The sequence below is a fragment of the Aquarana catesbeiana genome, linkage group LG02, assembly GCF_042186555.1.
Source record: "Aquarana catesbeiana isolate 2022-GZ linkage group LG02, ASM4218655v1, whole genome shotgun sequence".
In the NCBI taxonomy this organism is placed as follows: Eukaryota; Metazoa; Chordata; class Amphibia; order Anura; family Ranidae; genus Aquarana; species Aquarana catesbeiana.
The window spans coordinates 182,493,961-182,521,481 of record NC_133325.1 but is presented as its reverse complement, the minus strand read 5'-3'; the positions used below and the strand labels follow the sequence as shown (position 1 = coordinate 182,521,481).

The 27,521-nt window shown below is 43.9% G+C and overlaps 1 protein-coding gene across 3 annotated transcripts in view; it reads left to right on the top strand.

The window, feature by feature from the left end:
- The window catches only part of RNF41 (ring finger protein 41), a 154,141-nt gene extending 127,874 nt beyond the window's left edge, over nucleotides 1–26,267 (top strand). For all 3 annotated transcript variants that reach the window (XM_073613988.1, XM_073613987.1, XM_073613989.1), the window contains exons 4-6: nucleotides 7,737–7,872; nucleotides 23,179–23,282; nucleotides 24,449–26,267. In XM_073613988.1, coding sequence (XP_073470089.1) covers nucleotides 7,737–7,872; nucleotides 23,179–23,282; nucleotides 24,449–24,800 — 592 coding nt within the window. In that variant the 3' untranslated portion in view covers nucleotides 24,801–26,267. The remainder of the gene's footprint in view (nucleotides 1–7,736; nucleotides 7,873–23,178; nucleotides 23,283–24,448) is intronic.
- The last annotated feature ends 1,254 nt before the right edge of the window (nucleotides 26,268–27,521 follow it).

The following is a 27,521-nucleotide window of genomic DNA, read 5'->3' as shown; positions in this document are numbered from 1 at the left end:
CCCCGACCTTCTGGGCTATGTGGGTCTAATCCTGGTTTCCTTATCATTCACCTTCTCCTGTCATGACATTTGTCTGTCTGGTTCTATGTTCAGGAACATACGCTCTAAAGCACTCCTCGTTTGCTCTCCCATGAGAGTTTATCTCAGAATCTGCTGCCCTACTTTTTGAGGCAGTCCCTGCCCTGTTTTATTCACTTAGGGCAGTGTTTCAGAAACTTTTTTGTTTTGCGGCGTACCAAAAAGATGTAAACATTTTTGTAGCACACCTGAAAAGATTTGCAATGCAGCCTCACCAGTGCCCATCAATGCAGCCTCACCACTGGGGCGACACAAGAAAAACAGAAATGGAAAACGCGTTAGCTGTACCCCGTGTTCTGTGCATGTGAATGCACTGTTTATGGCCTTTTGTGCGTTGCATTTTGTGAGTACCCAATTTTATACAAGAATTTCTTATTAAATTATCTCTGGTAATGCACTAGGTGTGCGCGCCTTCCATTTGTTTTTCTTGTTTCTGCTTTCGGATTACCCCATCTGAGGAAGGAAGCATCCACCTAGTTTTGTGATACTATATATACCTTTCACACCACCATTTTATCTGACTTCTGTTACTCCACACCTTGGAAGACCTATTAGCGCTGGAAGTGACTGTTTTTTGTGTCTCGCCACTGGGGCAGGGCAAATGGGGGGGGATGTCAGGGTCTCTCACCTGGCAGCTTAGCAGGTCCTTGCATGCCACGATCTCCTAGATGGGTTTTGGTCATGGGGTAAAGTTGCTGCCAGCGCCCAGCACCGCAGCCCGAGCCAGTCGTGCGTTCCGATTCCCTTGTGCGCCTTGCCTGCACGACTCCGGTCTCCGGGAGTTGCAGTTTCCTCTGCGCTTGAGCACAGACTACAACTCCCAGAATGCAACGCTGCCCGCTAAACAGTGACAGCTCCCAGGATCCCCACGGCACACCTGCAAATGTGCCCCGGCAGAGTTTGAGAATCACTGACTTAGGGTCACTAGGACTCTTCTCACTATGTGGGGAGGTTAGCTCTACTACCTTGAGCCCCTTTACTCTTCAGAGCCATAACACATCTTGCTTACAACCCTCAGACTCTGCTCTGATGTCTCCCTCTCTTCTTGTATCATGGTTTTTGAATCACCAAGTTTTGCTTGTGCCTTCTCAAAAACCTGGTGGACTTCCGTTTTGCTGGAGAAGATTGCACTGCTCCTGTTCTCAGTGCTTCTTCTTTTTTTTTTTTTTTTCCCCCCTCCCCACATGCGGTTTGTCAGTACCCCAAAACTTGCCTGCCTCTTTCAATAGAGACTTCTCTGCAGTCTTTTTTGCCCAGATATCTCCCAGCATCTCTAATTTCTGTATCGTACATCATAGGACACAGAGCCTTAAGTATTTACAGTACTTAGTGGGTTATAGCTACCTTCAGGTGTTGACACTGGCACACCAAATACAGGAAGTTGACTTCCCTAATATAACCCCCTCCTCCTTCTAGGAGTCCTCAGTTTTTTCGCCAGTGTCTAAAGGTGTTGGCACGAGTGAAGATGTGCTCTGCGGAGCTCCAGGAGGGATCCATGCTGGATTTAAAAAGCCTCCACAACTGGATCCGTCCCGCTACTGCAGCTCCAGGATGGTACCCGGGCCTCGCATACAAGAATGAGGTTTTTGCCTGTAATGCTCCTCTTTGAGGCCTGGACCCTAGGTACCAGGACTCTTTGTGGTCTTGCTACATTACCTAAAACTGTCCTGAGGGGTGCTATACATGTTCCAAAGGAGTGGAGCCCCTATTAAAAGGGCCCCAGTCTTTGAAGTTTTAAACACGCTGCCCACCGTGATGGGTGGAGTTTGGATCTGTCTGTTTACAGCAGTATCCTGCAGTGAGGAAAAGGTAAGAGGAAAGCATAGGAACTCAAAAGTCCACCTATGACTTTTCTTTCAATTATATTGTAAAATGCCTTAAACTCCTCTAGAGGGAGTAATAGTGTATAGACCCTGTTTAAATCTGTGCTAATACAGCGTGTGTCTCAGCAGCTGGAAGGGGGGGGGGGTCTCCTCTCCCCCTAAATGGGGAAACTGAGTGGATAGGGATACATGTTATGTTTAAACAAGCATAAATCTGAAAAGCTGAGAGAGGCTGTGTAAATCCCCTTCCCCCGCCTCCCCTCTGAGGTGACTCTCTTGCTAAAGCACAGGAAAGGGTGTGGCGCATAGACAGTCAGGCTCACACCTGAAAAAGCTTCAAGCTGATACTCTTGGAAAAGACAGTGTCTATCAGAGCAGCTGAAGCAAGGCTGCCACAGGACACAGAAGCGCTGGTGCGCGTGAGGGGTTTACACAGGCATTTGCAGTACAGGAAAAAACTTGTTTAGCATTAGATCATTCTATGCTATCACTGTTTTTCCTACTATTGTTCAAATAAGTAGAACAGATCTTAGAGTACCTTTTTGCTTTTTGTGCTTTGCACTATGGCTTCAAGGCTTACTACTAAGGCACCAAAACCACCCCCAGGCACTGGGGGGGGGGGGGGGGGATCACCAAAAAATGGAAAGTTCCATCAGTAGATGCTGCGATTTCCAGTGTGTCCAGTGGACAATGCACACATGCTAAAGGATCCAACAGATAAAACGTTGGAACTGTTAAAATCCTTTTTTTCTTTAGCAGGTACTGTTGCTCAGCCTGCAATTGCAGCTATAGGCATCTGTCAGTCCTTAAAAGACCAGTTAACAAGCTCCCTGCACAACAGGCCAGTGAGTTGGCCGATTTACCAAAAGCATTATGTTTTGCCATAGATGTTATAAAGGATTCTATTCCCCAGGCGTCTCGCCTTGCACTTGTGCTAGTACACATGCATAGGACCCTTTGGCCTAAAGGGTTGGTCTGCCAAAGCACCCTGCAAAAACCTACTGTCTAGTTTCCAATTTCATGGGAAGCGACTATTTGGCGATGATTTGGATAAATACATCCAGACAATTTCCAGTGGAAAAAGTACTCTTTTGCCAGTCAAAAGAAAGTATAAACGTCCTTCATTTAAACTGACTCTCTCCTGCGCCAAGCATATCTGCCTCTAGGCAGTGGTGACGGCTTCCACTGTCAGATTCCAGAGGAAAATCGCAGGGTCAGGCCCAGGCTCAAAGGAAGACCTGGAGCTGCAAGACTACAAAGCAAAATACTAAGACCTCTTCATGAAGAGGCGTCTCCCCCTCAGCAAGGTGGGGGGAAGACTTCTGCATTTCGCAGTAGTCTGGCAGAGGGAAACTCAGGACAGATGGGCTCCCTCCACAGTGATTCTAGGATACAAACTAGAGTTTCAAGAGTTTCCACCATCTCACTTTGAGATCAAACGTTCCCAAGGATCCAGGGAAAAGACAATCCCTGTTTCAAGCATTAGACCGATCGACTCAAGAGGTAATCATACAGATCCCCACAGAAGAACAAGGTTTAGGTTCCTATTCAAACCTGTTTACGGTACCAAAACCGAATGGAGATGTCAGACGCATTCTGGATCTAAAAAATCTAAATCTGTTCCTAAAAATTGGCTCAAAATATTTCCCGCTCACCAAAGGTTTCTGCGATTCGAAGTGGAACAACGGCAATTTCAGTTCACGGCCTTACCCTTCGGGCTAGCCACAGCACCACGGGTATTCACAAAAATACTGGCCCCACCTCTAGCCAGGTTGAGGGCACAGGGCGTAACAGTGTTGGTGTACCTAGACGCTCTATTGTTAATAGACCAGTCAGTGACTCGCTTAAGGCAAAGCGTACTCATTACAACCAGTTACCTGGAAAGTCTCAGTTGGATCCTCAGCCTAGAGAAGTTTTCCTTAAAACCAGTAAGAAGGCTGGATTACTTGGGCCTGATTTATAGATACATCCCAGAAAAGGGTGTTCTTGCCTCCAGCAAAGATCAGCTCCATACAAGAGCTGGTACGGATGGTCAGGGCAAAAGCAAATCCTTCAATTCTCCTTTGCATGAGGTTGTTAGGAAAGATGGTAGCTTCATTCGAAGCAGTCCCCTATGCCCAGTTCCATTCAAGACTGTTGCAAAACAGAATCCTCTCTGCTTGGAACAAGACGATCCAAGCTTTGGACTTGCCAATACGGCTGTCCCCAAGAGTGTCTCAAAGCCTCGGTTGGTGGTTACGAAGCCAGAATTTGCTGAAGAGGAAATCCTTCAGACCAATAATCTGGAAAGTAGTAACGACAGATGCCAGCCTCTCAGGCTGGGGAGCGGTACTAGAGGAGATGACTGTCCAGGGACAGTGGTCAAAACTCGAAAGAGCCCTGCCCATCAACATCCTAGAGATTCGGGCAGTGTATCTGGCTCTGAAAACCTGGACCTCCAGGTTTAAGAATTGTCCAGTCCGGATTCAATCTGACAATGTCACGGCTGTGGCCTATATCAATCACCAAGGGGGCACCAAGAGTCTCTCAGCTCAGAGAGAGGTGAACCATATCCTAACTTGGGCAGAAGGGAATGTTCCATCCCTATTGGCAGTTTTCATTCTGGGAGTAAAAAATTGGCAGGCGGACTATCTAAGTCGCCAGCAGTTTTATTCCCAGGGAAATGGTCTCTTCACCCCGAACTGTGTTGGGCTGTTTGCCAAAGATGGGGGACTCCAGACATAGATCTTCTAGCGTCCAGATTCAACATGAAGTTGGTCAACTTCGTGTCCAGAACAAGGGATCCACTCGCATACGGAAAAGATGCGCTGGTAACTCCGTGGGATCAGTTTTCACTGATCTACGCTTTTCCCCCCAATTCAGTTGCTGCCTCGACTTCTTTGCAGGATCAAGTTGGAAAGAAAGCCGGTAATTCTGGTAGCACCAGCGTGGCCCAGAAGGTCATGGTGCGTAGTGATCGTAAAGATGGCAGTGGAGGGTCCTTGGCCTCTCCCACTAAGGCCAGACCTGCTATCGCAGGGGCCGATATTCCATCCTACTTTACGAACGCTAAATTTAACGGCTTGGCTATTGAAACCCACATTCTGAAGAAGGGTGGGCTTTCCAGGTCTGTTATCTCAACTTTAATCAATGCAAGGAAACCAGTTTCCAGAGCTGTATATTATAGAGTTTGGAAAGCTTATGTTTCCTGGTGTGAATCCAAGGGTTGGCACCCTCGGAGATATATTATAGGCAGAATCCTTGCCTTTCTACAATTGGGTGTAGAGATGAAGTTGGCCCTAAGTACTATTAAGGGTCAAGTCTCAGCCTTATTGGTTTTATTTCAAAGACCGCTTGCTACGCATTCTTTAGTCCGGGGTTTTATGCAAGGGGTGATGTGGATTAATCCGCCAGTTAAATCACCTTTAACCCCTTGGGACTTGAATTTAGTTTTGTCAGTGTTACAAAAACCGCCATTTGAACCATTACAGAATGTTCCCTTAGTCCTTCTGACTAGGAAGCTGATATTTTTGGTTGCTATATCCTCAGCAAGGTTTCAGAATTGGCTGCTCTTTCTTGTAAAGAGCCATATTTGATTATTCTTGAGGACAGAGTGGGGTTACACCCTCGTCCAGGCTTTTTGCCAAAAGTGGTTTCAGGCTTTCATCTGAATGAAGATATTGTCCTGCCATCGTTTTTCCCAAAACCATGTTCCAGGAACGAAAAGTCACTACATTGTCTTGATGTAGTGAGAGCAGTGAAAATCTATTTAAAGAAAACTGCTCAGATTCGTAAGACTGGTGTCTTATTTATTCTGCCAGAGGGTCCTAAAAAAAAAAAAGGACAGGCAGCGTCAAAATGCACTGTTGCTAAATTGATTCGGCGAGTTATAATTCAAACTTATGATTTAAGGGGTAAAATTCCCCCTATTCAAGTTAAGGCGCACTCTACCAGAGCGGTTAGTGCTTCTTGGGCAGTGCATCACCAGGCCTCCTTTGCTCAGATCTGCAAGGCCGCAACTTAGTCTTCGGTCCATACATTCACAAAATTTTACCAAGTGGATGTAAGAAGGAATGAGGATATCGCCTTCAGGCGCAGTGTGCTGCAGTCAGCAGTAGAAGTCCTCAAGGTCTGGGGGTGCCCTACGGGTTGTGTCTCCCTCCCCTCAAGTAGCATTGCTATGGGACATCCCCCTAAGTAAATACTTTAAGGCTCTGTGTCCTATGATGTACGATAAAGAAAATAGAGTTTTTAAAACAGCTTACCTGTAAAATCCTTTTCTTGGAGTACATCATAGGACACAGAGGTCCCACCCCTCTTTTTATGGGGTGTAAGTATATTGCTTGGCTACAAAAACCGAGGACTCCTGGAAGGAGGAGGGGTTATATAGGGGAGCCAACTTCCTGTATTGGGTGTGCCAGTGTCAAAACCTGAAAGTAGCTATAATCCACTAAGTAAATACTTAAGGCTCTGTGTCCTATGATGTACTCCAAGAAAAGGATTTTACTGGTAAGCTGTTTGTAAAATCCTATTTTTACATCGCATCACAACCGGATCACATTTTGGTAACGTGATCCGGTGCAGGCAAACTGCACTGCACTGCACTGCACTTGCAATGTGTTTTGGGTGTCGTTTTAGCTTTGTTATTGACACCAGTGGTGAGTCTCAAACAGTGTGATTGCAATACGGAAAACAGGGATTGCTTCATTTCCCACACCGCATATGTGTGAACCTAGGCTTAGTGTGATGATAGTGAACTTCATCTTAAAACCTATTCCTGTTCCTCATCCTGCAACTTCTTTTATTTGGATTTGCCAACCACCTAGCCTTCATTACCCTGCAGGTAATTGTTTGGGCTTGTATTTCTTCTTCCTTACGCCCTTGCCGTCTCATTCCCTGCACACGCTTTAGCGAGAAGTTGCCATTCATCGCATGCTGCAACTTTGTGTCTCTCTGTGGCCTTCAATTGCTCTTGCCCACGGGAGCCCTCCACTTGTGTTCTTGGGGATACTGCCTTTAAAAGGTTGGTTGTAATAATGGAGTCGCCTTCTCATCATTGCCCTGACAGCTGTAGTTCTGTCTTTTTTTTTTTTCTTGGGAACCCCCTTTTTTGCTTCTGCTACATGGGGCAAATATCTTGGAAGCCAGTCCTTGTTTCCATGGTGCTGATCCAATTGGCTTTTGTGGGAATTTCATTCTCCCTCCAATGTCTGTCTTGAAGGCATGATATGAGTGTTTTTGTTTTAAAAGATTTGAGAGTTTTTTTATTGGTACATAGTTTAGACAATCAGCTTATGTAGGTACAATGGTCGAACAATTTTCACTTTGCCTTATGGGTGGGGTTAGGACTGCCATCTATGGCGACTTGCCACATCTTCTCTTGGCAACTGATTCCTCTTCTGTTTTCCCACAGAATGGTCTTCCTATGGAATTCCTCTTCCACAGGGCTGGGTGGCTTATTTTGTCTGTTTTCTAGGGTTTCTACCCACAGGAATGAGCATCTCCTTTCCCTTCCTGAACCCATTCTCCCAGACAACTTTTCATTTTGGGTTATTTTTAGCTGATATAAACAGAATTAAGGAGAATTGTAACACTAATATATTTATTGAGACCGCTCTCCATGCTGGGCATATATAATCTCTCCATCTTTCGCATTTACCTTCAAAAGCAAATTTGGTGTTTTGGGTTTATCTGCTCTTTTCATTCTGTTTTATGTCTACAAACTACAGGGATATAACTTTTGTTTGCATATTGGTAACATGTTTAGCATGATCAAGTTTTTTGTACAGTTTTAGAATTCATGTATGTTCAAGTCTTTTTAGCTTTACTTGTATTATGTATCTTAATGTCCAACAGCCTAGAAATGCCCAAAGATGAACTACCAAACCACAACTGCATAAAACATCTCCGTTCTGTGGTTCAGCAGCAACAAACACGTATAGGGGAACTAGAAAAGGCAGCCGCTGAAAACAAGCATCAGCTGTCTGAACAGGTAATGCTTTAATTTCTTTTTATCTTGCAAGCATTGTGTATTAAACCTTCTGTGAAATTGCTTTAAAAAATCTAGCAAGTAAAAAAATGGCATATACAAATTCCATTTTTAGGGTGGAACATGTAACATGTTCCCAATGCCACTGCCCGGTTTCGGAATGGATGTATGGGGATTGATGTACGGGCACACAGATGGTGACAGATCTGCAGGAGACCTGCATGGCACCAGCGATCTGATGATCGCTGGTGCAATGCTTTACAGGCTCAAAAAAAAAAAAAAAACTCATCCTTTTAATGTTATTAAACATTACCTTTCCTTGTCACTTCACAGCTGCGGTAATTGTCTGTAAAATTCAATGCAATATTGCAAGCTGCAGGCCTCCTGTACACAGTTCGTGTGCAGAAATTCCCCAGAAATGTCATTTTCTGCTTATGCGATTGGCTGGCTGATTTTTACCAGATGTCTGCACCACAATAGAATAGAGCTGCATGGTTAATTGTTAAATTGCGATTCAACCTTCCTCACGCTCTTAATCTGGCATTTCCAGGATTTATGTAACAAGTGCAGAGCTGTCAAAAGAAGAAAAGCCAGCAAAGTTTATCACAACATTGCTCAGCGCTGAGAGATGAAAATAAACCATGTATCATTTGGTTCTTTTAGATCAAAGGGATGAACTTCGGTCTGTAAATTAGGTTGGTTTAACCACTTAAAGACTAAGCCTTTTTCTGACAATTGTTGCTTACAACTTAAAATCTAATCTTTAAAATGTCGGTCGTTGCAATATTGTCAAACTGTATTTGAGGGGGGCAGGATCTGGGGGTGCCCTCATTAAAGGGGACATCCATATTCTGTTAAGTCCTCCGCTCACAGACCCTGACAACCACTGGCCAAGGTTGTCTGGAAGAGGCCCTTGTCCCCATCAACATGGGGACAGGCACCCCCCCAATATGTTGAGGGCATGTGGCTGGTACGGGTATTTGTTTATTTTTTGGCGTGGAGTTCCCCTTAAAAACTATGCCTGACCTGAAGGGCCTGGTATGGATTTTGGGAGGGACTCCACGCCAATTTTTTGGGAAAAATTTGGTGTCGAGTTCCCCTTAAAATCCATACTATACCCAAAGGGCTTGGTATTGCTTTTGGGGGGACCCCCCACGCAAATTTAGTTTGAACTATTTTTGTGGTATTTTTCCTAATTTGGTGCTTAGAGATAATGCACATTTAGTTGACGTTTCATGGCTTACCTAGTCCACAAAATAAATTAGTAGAGCCCTGAAATTCCGCTTTGGAGCAGGGATTTTTTAATTTTTTTTTTTCTAATCAAGGACAAGCATGTGTGCACAACCAAATTCTTTTGTATGCAACTAGATTTAATACAGTTTTGAAGGAGTATGAATAGTTTGCATTTATAAAATATGTATTTAGAGTCTGCAGAAGTCAAACAAAGCAAAAAACAATCCACTTTTTATTTCAACTTTGGGTTAAACTTTTGTTACATTAATGTTCTTTGACCGAAAAATAAAAGGCATGGAAATGATGCTCCAGAATTTGACAATATAGTTAGAAGGGCCCTGCTCAAAAGGGCTTACAATCCTACAAGGATAGGACACTAAAGATTAGACAAATATTAAGACACAGATTAACTACTTACAGACCGGAAGATTTTCCCCCTTAACAACCAGGCCATTTTTTGCGATACGGCACTGCATTGCTTTAACTGACAATTGCGCGGTCATGCGACGCTGTACCCAACAAAATTTAGATCTTTTTTTTTCCCCACAATTAGAGCTTTCTTTTGGTGGTATTTGATCACCTCTGCGGTTTTTATTTCACTTTCGTTCATTGACGGACACAGCTCCATTCTCTTGACCGTAGGTTTATATCTTCCTCCTTTCATGCGAGACTAGGCAGAACATGCATTGCATGTGAAAAAAACAACTATACAGTTCCGCCCAGGGGGCGGTCCCTCTGATATAAAGCAAAGGAGAAGGACCTAGGTTCCCTATCTTGGCCCTTTGGTCCTGGGGGTTTTTTCTGGATTTTGCCTTTTTGCGCAAGATTTTAAGATCCTGTGATCTTCTATCAACAGCCGGCTGGGTGACAGGCTGGATAAATATAGATCCTTGTAGTCTACCCAGCCTGGCCACCGAGCGTGTGCAGGCCCTAGCTACACGCTAGGTCAGCCATGACATGCCCCTCAGGCTCCAGGGGTGGCCGGTGAGCTCCAAGCTCCGGGGCACACATATGACCGGACTACGGATGTCTTTGTCACAGTGTGCTATGGCCCGCAGCCACTCCGTACTGCTCAGGTGTGGATCTGTGATGGGATTTCCCCAGCTCGTCCGGAGGGTAAGTACAGCTCTTCCTGTCTTGGCAGGACTGAGCAGCTGGACATTCCCTGGGAGGTCGGTTAGGGGGTCCCTCTTCTCCCTTTCTTCTGTCCCTGCTTTAGCCCCCCCCCCCGTGGGGGATGCTGCAGACTAGCGGTGTGTGTACCTAGGCAGGGGTCCTCCAGGAGGGCTCTTATCCCTGATGAGGGGCTGTGCTGGCTGTCTATGTCCCTGATACTGTGTTTCTGGGTTTCTGTGGGCTTCTGTGTACTGCCGTTCGGCGCCATTATCTAGGTACATCTCTGTGTACAGTTGTGATGTTGGACATTTTCTGTTAGCCCTGTGAAAAACGTGGGTGGCGGCCATTTTCCCGGAGCTCGGGGGCCATTTTCCCTGTGTTTTTGTCCTATGTACAGGACGCCCGGTGGCCATTTTTTTTGTAGCCTGGCACGCTTTTTCTCCACACAGCTCTGTTCCCTGGGCTCAGAACAGTGCGGTTTTCAATCCAGGACACCTGTGCATTCTCACAGGATACAGCCAGCAGCACGGCACAGCTCTCGGTCAGGGTGGTGAGTCCTGTGGTGGGAATCCCTCAGTCTGTAGCAGCTAGGAGGGTGGGACTATACACCCTGTCCTAAGTCCCCAAGGGTGGCAGACAGGAAGGGTCAGCATGGCGTCAGAACCTGGTATTTCTTCCCCAGATCTCCCTGCAATTGCAACCGGCTCACCTGCAAATAGTGTGGTGCCTTTGGACGCTTTGTCGGCGGTCCTTGAATTGTTCGTTGCCAGGGTGGAGATGCCGTGCGGGCATAAGAAACAGCCCCTGCCCCCCCCCCCTCTCCTCCAGGGAGGGCTCTGATTCAGACTCGGGCCCTGCAGTGACTGGCGGCCCCTGTTCTGATGCGTCAGAGGACGCTGACCAGGACCAATTGGACAGTGAGGAGGATTCCGGGTCCGCGCAGGAAAAATCGCTAGTTGGAGCACTTATCACCGCTGTACGTGCAACCCTGAAAATACAGGATGCGGCAGGATCCTCTGCCGAGGTGGCGGTCCCTTTTGGGTCCCGTAAGCCAGCCCGTACACCTAAGGTATTCCCGTATCTGACTTTGATAAGTTCATATACAAGGAATGGGGTAGCCCGCAACAGACCTTTTCGGTCCCAAAACAAATGGCGGTGTGTTACCCCTTTGAGGAGAGCCTTCTTAAGAAATGGTTGGCTCCCCCGGTCGTGGACCCCCCAGTGTCCAGGTTAAACAAAGTAACCACGATCCCGGTAGAAGGGACTCCTGCATTTAAGGATCCTACTGACAGGAGGGCTGAGGCAGTGGCCCGATCCATCTTTACGGTAGCGGGGTCAGCGCTACGACCGGTACTGGCCACGGCATTAGTGTCGCAGACCCTTACTGAATGGGCGAAACTATTGCACCATGAATTGGAGAAACGGCAGTCTCCTCCTGTCTGCGTGGAACTAGCAGACCAATTGGTGCAAGGCCTTAAGTATGTCTGATGCGGCGCTGGATACACTTCCTTTGCTCTCCAGAGCATCAGTATCAGCAGTGGTGCTGCGGCGCCTGATATGGCTGAAATGCTGGTCTGCGGAACAGGCATCTAAAAAAGCTCTGATGGATTTGCCTTTCCTTGGTGAACAGCTTTTTGGAGCCTCGCTAGATGACATTATTAAGAATGTCACGGGTGGGAAGAGCACTTTACTCCCACAGTCCAGGAAGGGTAAGGAGCCACGCCGCAGGCAAGCGCCCTCCTTTTCCGCTCAAAAGAGGCTTTTCCGTCCGCCCAGGACCTCAGGTAAACGTTCCCAGTCCGACAGGGCGACTACTGAGGGTTAGAAGCGTCCCTGGCCTCGCAAGCCCAGCAAGCCTGCGAGCAAATGTGCTACCGCAGGAAGGTTTGCCCCCGCCCAACACACGGGTGGGCGGGGGTCACCTTCAGGAGTTTGCAGTTCGGTGGGCCTCTCGGCTGTCAGACAAATGGGTCTGCAAACTGATTTCATCAGGCTACAAGATAGTTTCTCTCTTGGCCACCAAACAGATTCCACGGACTATCTAAGTCGTCAGATGCTGGACCCAGGAGAATGGGCTCTGCATCCGGAGAAGTTCAGGCTTCTTTGCCTGTGGTGGGGCACACCAGATGTGGACCTTCTGGCCTCTCGGCTCAATCGACAGGTGCGGAGGTTCGTGTCCAGGACAAAAGATCCTTGGGCGGACGCGTGAGACGCATTGGTGGCTCCGTGGGAGCAGTACCGGCTGATTTACGCCTTTCCTCCGCTCAAACTGTTGCAACGTCTGCTCCGCAGAGTGGTGGACGAGGGGATCCCAGTCATACTGATTGCCCCAGATTGGCCTCGGCGTCCTTGGTACGCCGACCTGATACGCCTGGTGGCGGATGCTCCTTGGCAGTTGCCAGTGCGGGAGGACCTCCTATCACAAGGTCCGATACTTCATCCTGCCTTACCGTCGCTGGCTTTAACCGCGTGGCTGTTAAAAGCCAGGTGCTAAGGAACCGAGGTCTGTCGACTTGGTCATTTACACTATGCTGAGGGCAAGGAAATCTTCTTCCCGGAAGATATATCGTACATGGAAGGCCTGTATCTCCATGTGTGAGGAGATGGGGTGGCGCCCACGTACTTTATTTGGTGGCTAGAGTCCTGCTGTTCTTACAGCGAGGAGTGGACCAGAAGTTGCCTTGAGCACCGTTAAGGGACAGATTTCAGCTTTGGCTGTTTTTTTTTTTTTTCCAACGACCCCTGGCGTCCCACTCGTTGTTGCGCACTTTTGTGCAGGGGGCTCGGCATGTAGTTCCTCCAGTGGGTCCACCTCTACCTCCGTGGGATCTAAACCTGGTGCTGTCGGCGCTTCAGAAACCGCCGTTTGAGAACATCAGGGAAATTCCCTTGTTGACCCTGTCTCAGAAAGTGGTCGTTTTAGTGGCTAATACATCTGCCTGGAGGGTTGCAGAGCTGGCTGCCTTGTCTTGCAAATCGCCCTATCTGATTATCCACAGGGATAAGGTGGTGTTGCGTCCGCAACCTTCTTTTTTGCCAAAGGTGGTTTCGGCCTACCACCTCAATGAAGACATTACGTTACCATCTGTGTCCTAAGCCGACCCATCCTACAGAGGTCGCCCTCCATTCCCTGGATGTGGTTCGGGCTCTAAGAGTATATCTGTCTGCCACGGCTCCCTTCTGGAAGTCAGATTCACTGTTTGTTTCGGTGGCTGGTCCGAAAAAAGGGCTAGCGGTCTCGTCAACTACCATTTCCAGGTGGATCAGACAGATCATGGTCCAGGCTTACGCCTTGAAGGAGCATGTACCCCCCTTTCCTGTCACAGCCCATTCCACTAGGGCAATTGGGACTTCTTGGGCTTTCCGACATCAAGCGTCAGTTTCCCAAGTGTGTAAGGCGGCGACTTGGTCGTCCGTTCACACCTTTACCAAGTTATCAAAAATGTCATCACTGGTGAAAAACTTACAACGCAACAGAGGAAGAACATAGAAACCTCTAGTCAGGGAGCAGGATTGGGATTCAAACCAAGAACCTCAGTGCTGCTAGGCAGAAGTGCTAACCTAACACTGTGCTGCCACATGTTTGTAGTCTGCATCCCTGTGGTGTAAAACAGTCCCGAGTCCCAGGGGTGCAAGAAGTTAATCAATGCAGATGTTCTGTGGAAGGCCAGAGAGACACTGAACAACCTTTTTCTGGCATATGTCATCTGTTTTGAAGGCTGGTTATGGCTGATTACTGTCAGCATGCTGAGAGATAAATGGCTGTCGTTTTTGTGGGGTTTTGGCTTGTAAGGGGCTGCAATTAGTGCTGGTGGGGAAATGTTAAGGCAGATTAGAGTCCTTGCCCATTGAAAACATATGACACGATTTGCGATGGTGGTGGAACCCTCCTACACATAAATACAACATTTAGATATCATTTATGGAAGGACCTGAGTCAGGAGTTCTACATCATAGGGAGAACAGAACCAAAAACCTCAGTGCTGCTAGGCAGAAGTGCTAACCTGTTGGCCACTGTGCTGCCACATGTGAAACCCTCTTACACATAAATACTGCATTTATTTGGACATGAAGGTAGTGGATTTACAATAGTCAGGAGTTATTATTCTTGATTTATTCTGTAATATTTGGTGGTGGTTGCTGTGTGAGTTTAGAATAGTGATGTTACCCTCTGATTTATGGGAATGACTTTTTGATTTCTGATGTTGGTACACATCACATTTTTTGGGCTCAAATTATGATCATTTGGAAATAAACACACAATTGGGACATTTTAAATTTGCATCAGCTAGGGCTGAAACAACTAATCGATTTATGGGGGGGGGGGGGGGTGAGAGCGCCCCTTCCTGAACCGTATGAGGCCACATGCCCTCAACATGGGGGAGTGTGATTTGGGGTCCCCCCAAAGCACCTTGTCCCCTTGTTGATGCATTATTAAGATCACTGCTCCTAAAAAAAAAAAAGTTATGCTTTTTTTTTTTTTTTTTTTTGCATTGATACATGTCCCCTGTGGCAGGACCCAGGTCCCCATATACTTTTTATGGCAAAAACTTGCACAAAAGCCTTTAAAATGAGCACTTTTACTTTTTCATGTTCGTGTCCCATAGACTTTAACCGATTGACGTCCAGCGCACGACAATATACGTCGGCAGAATGGCACAGCAGTGCAAATAGGTGTACCTGTACGTTAAATGGCGAGCGGCACGTGCGGGAGCGTGCCCGCGGACTCTGTCCGCCGGTGGCCCGCGATCGTGACAGAAGCTGAACGGGGAGATGCCGATCTAAACAAGGCATTTCCCTGTTCTGCCTAGCAACATGACAGGGATCTACTGCTCCCAGTGATCGGGAGCAGTGATCTGTCATGTTCTAGTGAGCCCATCCCCCCTACAGTTAGAACACACTGAGGGAATACATTTAACCCCTTAATCGCTCTCTAGTGTTCATCTCCTTCCCTGCCAGTGACATTTACACACATTAGTGCATTTTTATAGCACTGATCGTTATATAAATGTCAATGGTCCCAAATTGGTGTAAAAAGTGTCCGCTCTGTCCTCCGCAATGTCACTGTCACGATAAAATGCGCTGATTGTCGCCATTACTAATAAAAAAAAAAAAATAATAATAATAAAAATGGCACAAATCTATCCCCTGTTTTGTAGACGCTATAACCTTTGCGCAAACCAATCAATATACGCTTATTGCGATTTATTGCAATCAAATACCATCAAAAGAAAGCTCTATTTGTGGGGAAAAAATACATCAATATTGTTTGGGTGCAACGTCGCAAGACCGCGCAGTTGTCAGTTAAAGCGACGCAGTGCCGTTTCGCAAAAAATGGCCTGGTCATTGGGGGGGGGGGGGGGGGGCATCTTCCGATCTGTAAGTGGTTAAGCTTTCACAGTAAAACCTGGAAGCTGATTGGTTTTTATGCGGACCTGCACCAGATTTTGCACTCTCCAGTCTCAATCCCCCTAAATGTCTCTTTTGCAATAAAAACCCATCGGCTTGCAGTTTTTTAATTCATGGTCAAGTTCTACTTTCAACAGTCCAGCATCTATCATAAAGTGATATATCAGTTTTAGGTGGATTGACCTTTTTACTACATCCATAAACTTTGTGCTTACTTGCAGTTCTTTAATCACAGTACAAGCGGCCTGTTCCATCATGAAAAAGTTTTGCAAAGTGCAGTGTGCGGATGTCCATTTTGTTCTGTTCTAGAATATTTGTTCCGGTCACAAAGTCTCTCCGCAATTGTCAGTTAAAGCGACGCAGTGCCGTATGGCAAAAAATACTCTGGTCAGGAAGGGGGTAAATCCTTCCGTGGCTGAAGTGGTTAATTTTTAATATCTATATTCTTTCACTGTTTCACAGTATAAATTAACCCCTTATAGTGCCGATTATCTAAACTTTTTGTATTATAAAGGGCTAATTTTATCTTTTTTAAACCCATGATGACAGGTGTTGTGTTTTTTTTTTTTGTTTTTTTTGGTTCAATAGACTTCAATGGAGAAGCTGCAGAAAAGCATGTAGTGCGTTTTTGCAGCTATTTTGCGTTTTTTGTTTGTTTTTTTTTTGTTTTTTTAATTCTGCCTAACAAATTGGCCAAAAAAAAGCATAAAAATGCAAAACTAAAATCGCATGTGCAAAAATGCAAATTGCACAGCAAAAAGCACTGACACGGATCAAAAGCAAACTGCATAGGTGTGATTTAATTTTTGTGCTGTCATTTCTGAACGAAAACCACATACACTGTTTGAAAATTCCTTTGAGCAAGAAGTTTTCTATTCTGCTCCTTCGAAAATTGTTTTTTTTTTTTTTTTTTGTAGAAAGATATTGGTTTTTGTATGGCCAGCATATGATATATTACAGTTCTGTCTGAAAAGCGGCAAAACAGTCTTACATTTTTTTTTCTTTAACCATCTCAATACAGTGCATTTTAACCCCCTTCCTGCCCAAGCCATTTTTCAGCTTTCAGCGCTGTCACACTTTGAATGACAATTGCGTGGTCATACAACACTGTACCCAAATGAAATTTTTATTATTTTTTTCCCCACAAATAGAGCATTAGTTTGGTGGTATTTGATCACATCTGCGGTTTTTATTTTTTGCGCTTTAAACAAAAGAAGAGGGACAAGTTTGAAAAAAACACTATTTTTTACTTTTTGTTATCCATTTTTTTTTTTTTTTTTTAACAAATTTTTTCCTCAGTTTAGGCCGATACTTATTCTTCTACATATTTATGGTAAAGAAAATTGCAGTATGAGTCTATTGATTGGTTTGCGCAAAAGTTATAGCATCTACAAAATAGGGGATAGATTTATAGCATTTTTTTTCTTTTTTTTTTTTTCTTTTTACTAGTCATGGCGGCGATCTGCGAATTTTTTTTTTTTTTTTTTTTTTTTGTGACTGCGATATTGTGGCAGACACATCGGACACTTTTGACACATTTTTGGGAGCATTCACATTTATACAGCGATCAGTGCTATAAAAATGCATTGATTACTGTATAAATGTGACTGGCAGGGTAGGGGTTAACACTAGGGGGTGATCGAGGGGTTAACTGTGTTCCTAGGGAATTTTCTAACTGAAGGGGGAGGGGACTCACAAGGGGAGGAGACCGATCTGTGTTGCTCTGTACTGAGAACACAGATCGGTCTTCTCTCCTCTCTAACAGGACGTGGATCTGTGTGTTTACACACACAGATCCACGTCCTGCCGTTTTACCGGGCAATCGCATGTGCCCGGCAGACATCATGGCCACTGGGCACACACATCGGGTGCTCAGTGACACGGCGGGCGCGCGTGATTGCCGTCGGCGGCGCGCGCGCGCGCCCCCTGGTGGGTAGGGAAGGCGAGGGTATCATATGACGCCCTCCCAGAACGAGAGCCTCGCCGTCATGTGACGGCAGGCGGCAAGCGGTTAAATAAAAAATTTGATCTCTGATTCATATTTTCCAGATTCAACCTCCTAATAGTATATACAGTATATCTCTCCTGTCTGTCTGTTCTCAGAGTGGATTAGAGATTTTACTTCCTAACCGTATTTAATAATTGGCTTTTTTTTTTAAACTTAAATTATACACCACTTTTTTTTTTTTAAGGTTATTATCCGATTAATCGAACCAATCGGCCAACTAATTGATTATAAAAGTAATCCTTAGTTGCAGCCCTAGCATCGGCAATGGTATTTGTGGTTTGTAAAGACACCTGTGTGAGTTTCGGTAAAGATTTTTGTGAGATGAACAGCAACAAGAGATACAGAGAAAAATATATTTTACCAAAACATAAAAACACTACACATTCTTAAAAACAAAGTAGATTAGGAAGCAGCAACTTTGTTGCATGGATAATGTGAGAGAAAGATGAATTTCATCTCAACATGAAAATTTGGGGAATTTACAATTGTACCATTAGAATCAATGGCTGAAACTTGCATTGGGCTACATAACTCATTTTCACTCTCAAAAAGAGTGCGGCAGATGATTTCAGTGTTAGGACAGACGAGAAGTGAGACAGAAGAGCATGGGAATACAGCGGTGGAGCAGATGTGCAGGGGAGGTACAGTAATGGGGCAGATGAGCAGGGGGAGGTACAGTGGTGGGAGGGATTAGAAGGGGGTTCAGCAGTGGGACAGAAAGACGGGGGTACAGTGATGGGGCAGATGAGCAGGGGGCGTTCAGTGTTGGGCCAGATGAGAAGGGGGTTACAGTGGTGGGAAAGATGAGTGGGGGGGTTCAGTGTTGGCAGAGAAGAAAGGAGGTACATTGGTGGAACACATGAGCAGGTGGTTACAGTGGTGGGGCAGAAGAGCAGGGGGAACAGATGTGCAGGAGGTACAGTTGTGGGGCAGATGAGAAAGGGGGCTACAGTGGTGGAGCAGATACGTTCAGTGTTAGCACAGATGAGAAGATGGTTCAGTGGTAGAGCAGATGTGCAATGAGGTACAGTGGTGGGGCAGATGAGCAGGGGCTTACAGTGGTGGGGCAGATGAGCAGGGGGGGACAGTCATCTGAGGTGTTGAGTTGCAGGGATCGGTGCTGATCTGAGGTGTGAGAGTGCAGGATGTTAATTTCTCACTACTAAAGTAGTTTACAGCATTTACTTTATAAAAAATCCTTTTCGTGATTGAGAGTGTGAAGTGGACATTTGTTTGTTATAAAATCAACACTCTCAATGACTTTTTTTTTTTTATATACCTGTATATATATAATACAGTGGGTGATCCTCTATCTCTACCACATAAAAGTGGTCCCAGCAGCGGATTCACCACGGAATCACTTTTATGGGCAGCAGGAGAGGTGACCAATACACACATACACACACACACACACACACACACACACACACACACACACACACACACACACACACACACACCATTTCTGTCGCTTACCAGAGAGATCAGCAGTGGCGGAAATGATCTGATCCGGTGGAGTGATGGGCAGCAAGATGGCCCCTGCTCGACTTTTTCCTTGGAGGACCGGAGCGAAGAAAATATAATCGTTTTAAAGTGCCCCGTCCCTCTGAGCTTGCGCGCCCACATATGTAAACTGTGTTCAAACTTTTTTAAAGCGTTGCCTATGGAGGCGTAGTTTCTCATCATTCCACGAGCGTGCACAATTTTAAAACATGACATGTTGGGTATCAATTTACTTGGCGTAACAACATCTTTTACATTATACAAAACAATTGGGCTAACTTTACTGTTTTTTTGGTTTTTTTTGGGTTTTTTTTGTGACAGCTGAGTGAGCAGAGTACTCTCTACACTTGTTACATAGATGGGAAATTTACAGCAAATGTCAGAAATAGGCTTGGTCCTTAAGTGGTTAAGCAAAATGGTGGTTCGAAGAAATTTTCTAGGAAAAAATACTGATTGTTGCATGTAAACAAAGTCTTCAATTGGTTAAGAACAGAAATGGGTAGGACGATGCTAAAAAGTTTGTTTAAAGCATTTGTTGACCAAAAAACAAAACACAGATTCTGTTCCTTTAAAGCATGTTACACAGTACAGTGCTTGTGCTGTGTAATTTGGCACCCTGTAACGCCTGGCTATCCCGTTCCCTCTGCAAACAGACCACGATAATCATGGCTGCTGAGCCCCTGGCATCATGGTCCGTTCTTTTGTGCCTCCATCATCCACAGCCTGCTCTTCTCCCTGTCCTCCAACCCCATATCCCCCAAGCCCCCCACCCCTCTCATTAGTCATTAAAAAAACTCCCATCTGCGCTCTAATATGCCAGTAAATGTGCCTGTTGGGTAACAAAAAATATGCTTATCTGTATGTATAACAGCGCATCTCCCAGCGCTCAGCTGACTCGCCTTTCACACTCTCCTCTTGGTCCCGCCCACTGGAGCTGTAAGTCGGAAAGAGAGGAGACCCGAAGAGGCAGCTGAGTGCTGGGAGCCGCGCTGTTATACATACAGATAAGCATGTTTTTTACCTAATACAGGGACATCTATTGGTTCATTACCGATGGGATGTTTTTATATAAGTGGGTTAACAACCACTTTAAATACCTGCAACATATGAATTTTACATCTGTGTGAGAAAATACTAGAATTGACCTGGTTTGAAATGGTTAAAGGCGTTCTAAACCTTTCTACGTGCACCTTGTGTTTTTCACTTGTTCAAGATATGCATTGATCATGTCGTCTCTTCCCTGTATGTACAGCCTATAGTAGAGTACTTTACGTTCCGGTGTCAGAAGTTAGTTTGCATTCAAACATGAGGCTTGTGGCATGGGAAGGTTAATGCATGACATTTTTCCTGAAGGTCGAAGAACCGCTGCTTCTTGTGAAGAAACTATATATCCCACAATCCCTGGGTCTCTCAGTCTAGCATTGGTGCAGGTGATGGTTAAATGGTAATTAGATCTGACAAAGCAACAAACAGGCGGGGAAATTACAGAAAGATTACCATGCTGAAAGATGTGCACATCACATCAGTGCTGCCAGATTTGCGATGAAACAGAGGAAATTGTGTGGCATTATTTAATAAAACTGGAGTGCGCAAAATCTGGTGCAGCTGTGCATGGTAGCAAGTTGGCTCCTAACTTCAGCTTATTTAATTAAGCTTCGACAAAAAAAAATGGAAGTTGACTGGTTTCTATGTAAAGCTGCACCAGATTTTGCGCTTTCCAGTTTTAATAAATCAGCCCCTACGCATCCCAGAACAAAAGTATTGCCTGTCCCTTCAGCGAATAGAGTTGGGTGAATAGAGACATGAATATACATGCAGAAGATACATGCAGTTTGTAGTATTATGGCTAACTGACTTCCCTAACGTGAGCCCATCATTAGAAAGCGAGGAAATAAACAGCACAGGGATTAGAACTATACGAATACTAATGTTAGAACAGCAGAAACATTTTAAACCATGTACATGCCTTTTAAATACCTCATTAGAAATAATGGGCCATTTTTGGCCCTATATTGAGGTTTTAGCAGAATAGTAACCAGCCCTCCCTTAGGCTGCATTCACACCTGAGCGGTTTCAGCTCATAAAATGCTCGTAAAACGCCTGAAACTCCCAATAGGCAAAATCCCATTCATTTCAATAGCACTTGTTCACATCTTAGCGTTTTGTCACCTGAAGCAAAATGCCTTAAACTAAAAAAAGAACATGAGCTTCTTTAGGACAGATTACAGGCGTTTTTCTGCTTTTTACATTGATGAACAATTGTACAAAATCGGAGCAAAAAACGCGCGACTTTGAAACGCTCAGGTGTGAATGCAGCCTCAAGGTCATTTTGAGTTTACATTATACTCAAAGTATACTTTATACTTTTCTCCGCGTATGTCATCCTTTCTCAGCGTTTAAAGAATGTTCTGAGTGTCTGTATTGTCCGACCAGTGAGCTTGTTTTCCTTTTTACAATAGGGGAGCGCAAAATGAATTGGTTGAATTTGCTTTTCCGAACCCAGAATATGGATTAATATTTTTCTCAGTTTGTTTAGGGAGTCCTCCTATATTACGGATCATGGCGAGAACAATGTTTGATTCCATTAGTAGCTTGACTTGAGAAGATCAATAATGTGCATGGGCAGGAATCTGAATATTCAGTTTTGCTACATCTTGTGATAATATCCCTAATAAGGACTCGGATAGCAACAAAAACGTGACAGAGCTTCTGACTCCCCAATCTTTTGACAACTAAAAATTGGATTGTTTCGAGTTGAATAGGACAACTACTGTGGGGGGGGAGGGGGAAAATATCCAGTGCCCTAATTGTATAAGTTTTAATAGTCTACTGTGTTTTAGTTTTAATTTATTTTTTACTGGAATTCTCAATGTAGCTAAATGAACACCACTTTGTTTAAAGCCCAAATCCAGTTACCATAATTTCAATAGCTTAAGAGGTTTTAAAATGTATGCAAAGTTGCTGTGTAGTAACTGTTTAACCTGACAGCTGTACACAACATACATGTGGAGGCAGGATGAATGGGCCATAGCACCCAGCCAGTGCGCACATGTCCACGGGAAACCATCATTCTACTCTAGCCACCTTTAGGCAATCCTGAAAACTCATCTGTTTAGAGAAGCCTATTCAGCCCCCACCTAACAAGTACAAATGTATTTTCTCCACCTGCTCATCTTATAGTCACTGTTTTGTATCACTTGACTCTTTTAGGAAGAGCAGGGCCTTCCGATTTCCTCTTGGATTGTATTGTAACTGTACAGTCTGCCTTAATTTTGAGAAGCACTGTGCTAACTGTTGGCGCTATATAAACCCCGTATATTAGTGAAAATATAATAATTCTATGCAAAGTGCACTCATTGCACACTCCCAGCACAGTGATCATGCTGAGGTCAGCTCCTGGTCATTACTTACGATTGGCAACTCTTGATCATGTGTGCACTGTGACAGCCAATCACAGCAGTCAATTAGGGCTTCCACCTCTACCTACCGATGTTAAGATCATGTTAAATAATGCCAGGCGGTGGCAAGGGGTTATAAATGAGGTTTCTTTTTTTTTTTTTTTCTACCCCTGGCCATTTACAAATTGCACTGAAATAAGCAGGGCCCACAAGTACAAAAGGAGCTGTAGTATCTGGTAAAAACTGTCAAGCTGTTTAAAGGTTGCTGACATTACATTACAACACATCAGTGGTAAATGCATTCTAAGCCGCCTTATGCTGTGGATATTGGAGCTCCAGGGGTTGGCATTTAAGAGGTGGTATTCAGATACTGTGTTCACTTCTAATTCCCTGTGATGTCCTTCATAGTATTTAATTAAGTTGGAAATACACATTTTGAAACCTTTTTATATAGAATATTTTTTATTCTTTTCACTGGCAATTGGGGGGTGTGTGTGATTAAATGTATTTGATTTTAAGATATTATATGTAGTGCTGCATTTTGCTTGTCATTCTTTCAAATTGCAAAGCTCCATGGTATATAGGAGTGTAAACTACAGCTCGCTCTTCTTCCTTTCTTTATTTTTTTTAACCTTCTAACAGAAACGGGACATCCAGCTACTAAAGGCATATATGAGAGCAATCCGCAGTGCCAACCCTAATCTTCAGAACTTGGAGGAAACAATAGAGTATAATGAAATTCTTGAGTAAGTAGTGGTATTGATAGAAATTTTACATTTTCGTTTGAAATTGGGTGCATCTGTTGCCACTGAAATAGATTGGAAGTTATTAACTGGCTGGTCAATTTTGGGTTCAGCTCATTGACCTGGCTACATTTTATGGTAAAGAGGTCCTAATCTGGAATCATAAGGAAATGCAAAAAAGGTTACATTTACGAAAGGTATAAAACACATTTGAATGACATGGAAAAGGTTATAAACCAGATTTGGGTACAGGTAGTGAATATTATGTACGCAAAGCCAAAGTTGGTCCTTTCCTAGTAACGTTCTCTCAAAGCCAGTCATCCTGTTTTATTGCCGTGACCCCTTTTGTTCACTTAGGACAATGATGGTGATGTTGGCACCCCAGATGTGTTGGAACTAAATTTCCCATGATGCTCAACTATACTGCAGAGTGCATGAGCATCATGGGAAATGTATTTCCAAAACATCTGGGGTGCCAAGGTTCACTATCACTGACTTAGGATGACTGCTGAATATTTCTGTTTTAACATGGGGTACATCGGCTTTATAATGCCTATACGATAGAGCTCCTATGATGCCAAATCTCTTTTAGGGCCTTTTGACATGGTGGTCTGCTCCATTCAGCAGGGGGGACATGGTGGTCTGCTCCATTCAGCAGTGGGGACCTGTGAGCAGATGTCGGGGTTTTATTTTTTTAATTTTTTTTAAATACATCTCTGCTGCTGGTTCAATTTGGGTCCACATTTACACAGCAGTCAGGGTTGGACCTGGGATGGCTGTATGGAAACAGTCCTTTTTTTCTGTTTTTTGGGGGCTTTTTTCCCCTGGATCTGGATGGACTCGGCGGTAGGCGAGTGTAAGACCTGATCAGGAAGGAAACCACCCCCCTCCACCCCAGGTGTTGATCTTGCACCGCAGATTTTGTTTTAATGTGGTCAAATCCTCAAGACTACAGCGCATAATGGTAACCATAGATAGGCAGGTTTCTAAATCAGAACCAGCAGCTATATGTGGTTCTTATGAAGCACTTGATAGTTGTCTCTAGTAAACTCCTTCATTGTTTCATTGCAAGTAGTGCTTGAATCTGTCACATGACTTGTATGTGTTAGGGAATGTAAGGATTTGAAATGATTGTCTGACTTGTGTAATGATTACATTCTCCCACACAGGTGGGTAAACTCTTTACAACCTGCACGCGTGACTCGGTGGGGTGGAATGATCTCAACGCCAGACGCTGTGTTACAAGCTGTCATCAAACGCTCACTAGTAGAAAGTGGCTGCCCAGCATCCATAGTGAATGAGCTCATAGAAAATGCCCATGAGCGCAACTGGCCGCAGGGCCTAGCTACACTTGAGACACGACAGATGAACCGGAGGTATTACGAGAACTATGTGGCGAAGCGGATTCCAGGAAAGCAGGCTGTTGTGGTTATGGCCTGTGAGAACCAACATATGGGAGAGGACATGGTGCTGGAGCCTGGCCTGGTTATGATCTTTGCTCATGGTGTGGAGGAAATATAAATGCACTTTGGCAACTGTATACACACTTGTTTTGCTTCTCCATATGCTCCATCATGTTACCTGAGATAACATTTTGAAATGCTAAGTCTCCAGACCCTGCTCTTGCCACTGGTGCCTACTAGTTGAGTACTGTGTGATGACTTGCCATTGTTGTGTTTTTGTTTTTTTTTTCTTTGGTAAATAAAGACTCGAGCTAAGCTTTTAGTTTCCCCTATCGTGCACTATGGCCAAGCTTCCAGCACAAGCAAACCCAGTCCAAAGTCATGTTGATTTCTTTCCTTCTGCTTCATGTTGGCTGAATGTGCTATCACTAGTTCCTCAGGAGAAGGGACAATGTGGCAAAAACTAGAGAGAAAAGACTAACAGAAGACACTACAAAGAAGGGGCATTGTGCAAGATTTATGGGCATTTGTAAGTTAGGGGTGCCGAAGCACCCTCTTAAATCACTGGCATCTACAACTTGAATTTGAATTTGGACTTGCACAGACCCACTAGAACCTGCCCTGGCAGGGATATTTTGTGCAAGCAGGCTAGAAGAAAAATGAAATATTTTTTTATTAATCCCTTTATTACTTGGCACTGTTAGATGTTCATTTCTGTTCTGGTGTGGCCAGTGTCACAATAAAATATGAATAAGCAGCAGACAATGCAGCAATCATATTACACTCCAAGCGTTTGTTGTGTTCAAGCCGTTTTCATGATTTGATGTGATCAGACACAACGCTCCAATCTTCCATATTCAGTCTTCATTGGATGAATGGCAAACAATATAGCTCTGGACATGTATGTTGTGAGTTATGAACTTGATTGTTTTTTTTTTTTTTTTTTTTTCTACGCAAGGGATCATGCACTTATTTTGAGGTGCTTGTACAGAAGTGTAATGATTTGTTTTACTTGTCTGTGCACCAAACAAGCATTTATTCATGCAGTGGACTTTGGTGCAGCATTATTGGCTTCAAAGCTTTTATCTTGTGTATCTTTTTTTTTTCTTCATAACTTTAATGTCACTTTTTTTTATGTCAAGCGTGCATGTTAAATTTACCATATTCTGCAAGAGTTGAAAAGGTTTCGATGTTGATTTGACAGTGGAAGAAAGATTGCAGTATCTTAGTTATACTTTCAATACTACAGTTCATATCTGCATTCTGACCACATTTGAGGTTTAGCATGTAAATTTTTTTTCAACAAATTGTTGCAGAGATTTACTCCTCAGTGGTGCCTTTTCTTGTGTGTAAAGAAAAAAAAACTTGAAGGTCATGCAGAGCACTGCTTGTTCTGTGTTCCACCTGTACCAGGTGTCCACCTGTCTTTATTTTCTTGTTGATCTTGCAAAAGCTTTATATGTATTTTTTTCCCAGTTCCGTTCAATATTTGTGCTTCAGTATTTTTTTTAATTATTTGTGTCTTTTTGATTTTTGTATGTATGGTTCCTTTGTCTATTTTAATATACATAAAACATAAAGTACATGTTTTTTGTGTGTTACCTTAAGTCACCTTATATTTTACTACCAACCTAAAGCAATTGTTGGTGCACAATTTAAATGGTTAAAAATGCTTCACCTGTGATGTGTGCTGAAAATGCCCTTCAACAGACCTCCCTATTATGTGTATTTTGTGCTAAGATGGTTCTACAAAATGCCCAGAGCATACACTGCAGTTTTACTACATGCTGGTATGTGCTGTTTCTTGGTAGACAGAGTAGACCTCATTTTCATACAAGCTTCAAAGACCTTGTGGAGAATCTGTACTCTTAATCCTCTTAGGCAGTGTCCTGTTTGAAGTCGGATAAACATTGGATATTAATAATTTTTCAGTTCTCGGGGGGGTTTTTTTATGTATTAAGACAAGTAAGAGCAGTTGTATATACAGATTCTTGTTTGTGCGCAAATATGTGTATTATGCTGCTATTTGTAAAGTGCAAAGGGTTCGCTGCTCTTTTTGTTTACTAATATTAAAATGTATACCTATATAAAGCAATAGTTAATGTCACAGCACCTACTGCCCTACTGTAAAGGGTTGCTATAATGTGTAAAAGCCATTATAACAGCAGGTGAAAACCTTGAACACAGCAACCAAAGAAACAAAAAAAAAAAAATGCTAACTACAGTGGTCACTACCACCAGTGCATGTAACATGGCACCAAAGTGACAGGAGTTATTTGTGTCTGTTAAACTCTTCTCTCCAGCTTCAAAATTCCAGATTTCCCAGGTTGTCAGTATTACAGTTTCAGCTGGCATGCACGTGATAATAGGTATTTTTTAGAAGGGTGCTGAAAATTACCAATAGCGCAATAAAAATTCATACAAAAAAAAAATTGTTCAATAAATATAGATACGGAGCTAACAAAGTCTTTTGCTTGATGTTCTTAAATTTTTAGACAAGTTGTAACATCTGTCATGTTTAAAGGGAAAATATAAAATGAATAAGTGTCAAGTATATATCTATACTGTTTCTATTTGAAACATTTAATATATGACAAAGGACAGATGGCTATGGGTTAGCTGAAGACACCAACTCCTTTGAGGCTTTGTATGTTGGAATAAAATTTCAGATTGAATCCAATAAGACCTGCTCATTTGCGCTTGGTGTCTCTTTAGGAGAATGGAGGTCTTCCTTCCTTTTGAAAACGTTCACTCTACTGAGGACACGGCAAAAAGCTGAAGTATTCCAATTGTGGGTGGGTTTATCCTATGCTGTCTAACAGTTTTTGGTTGCCAATAG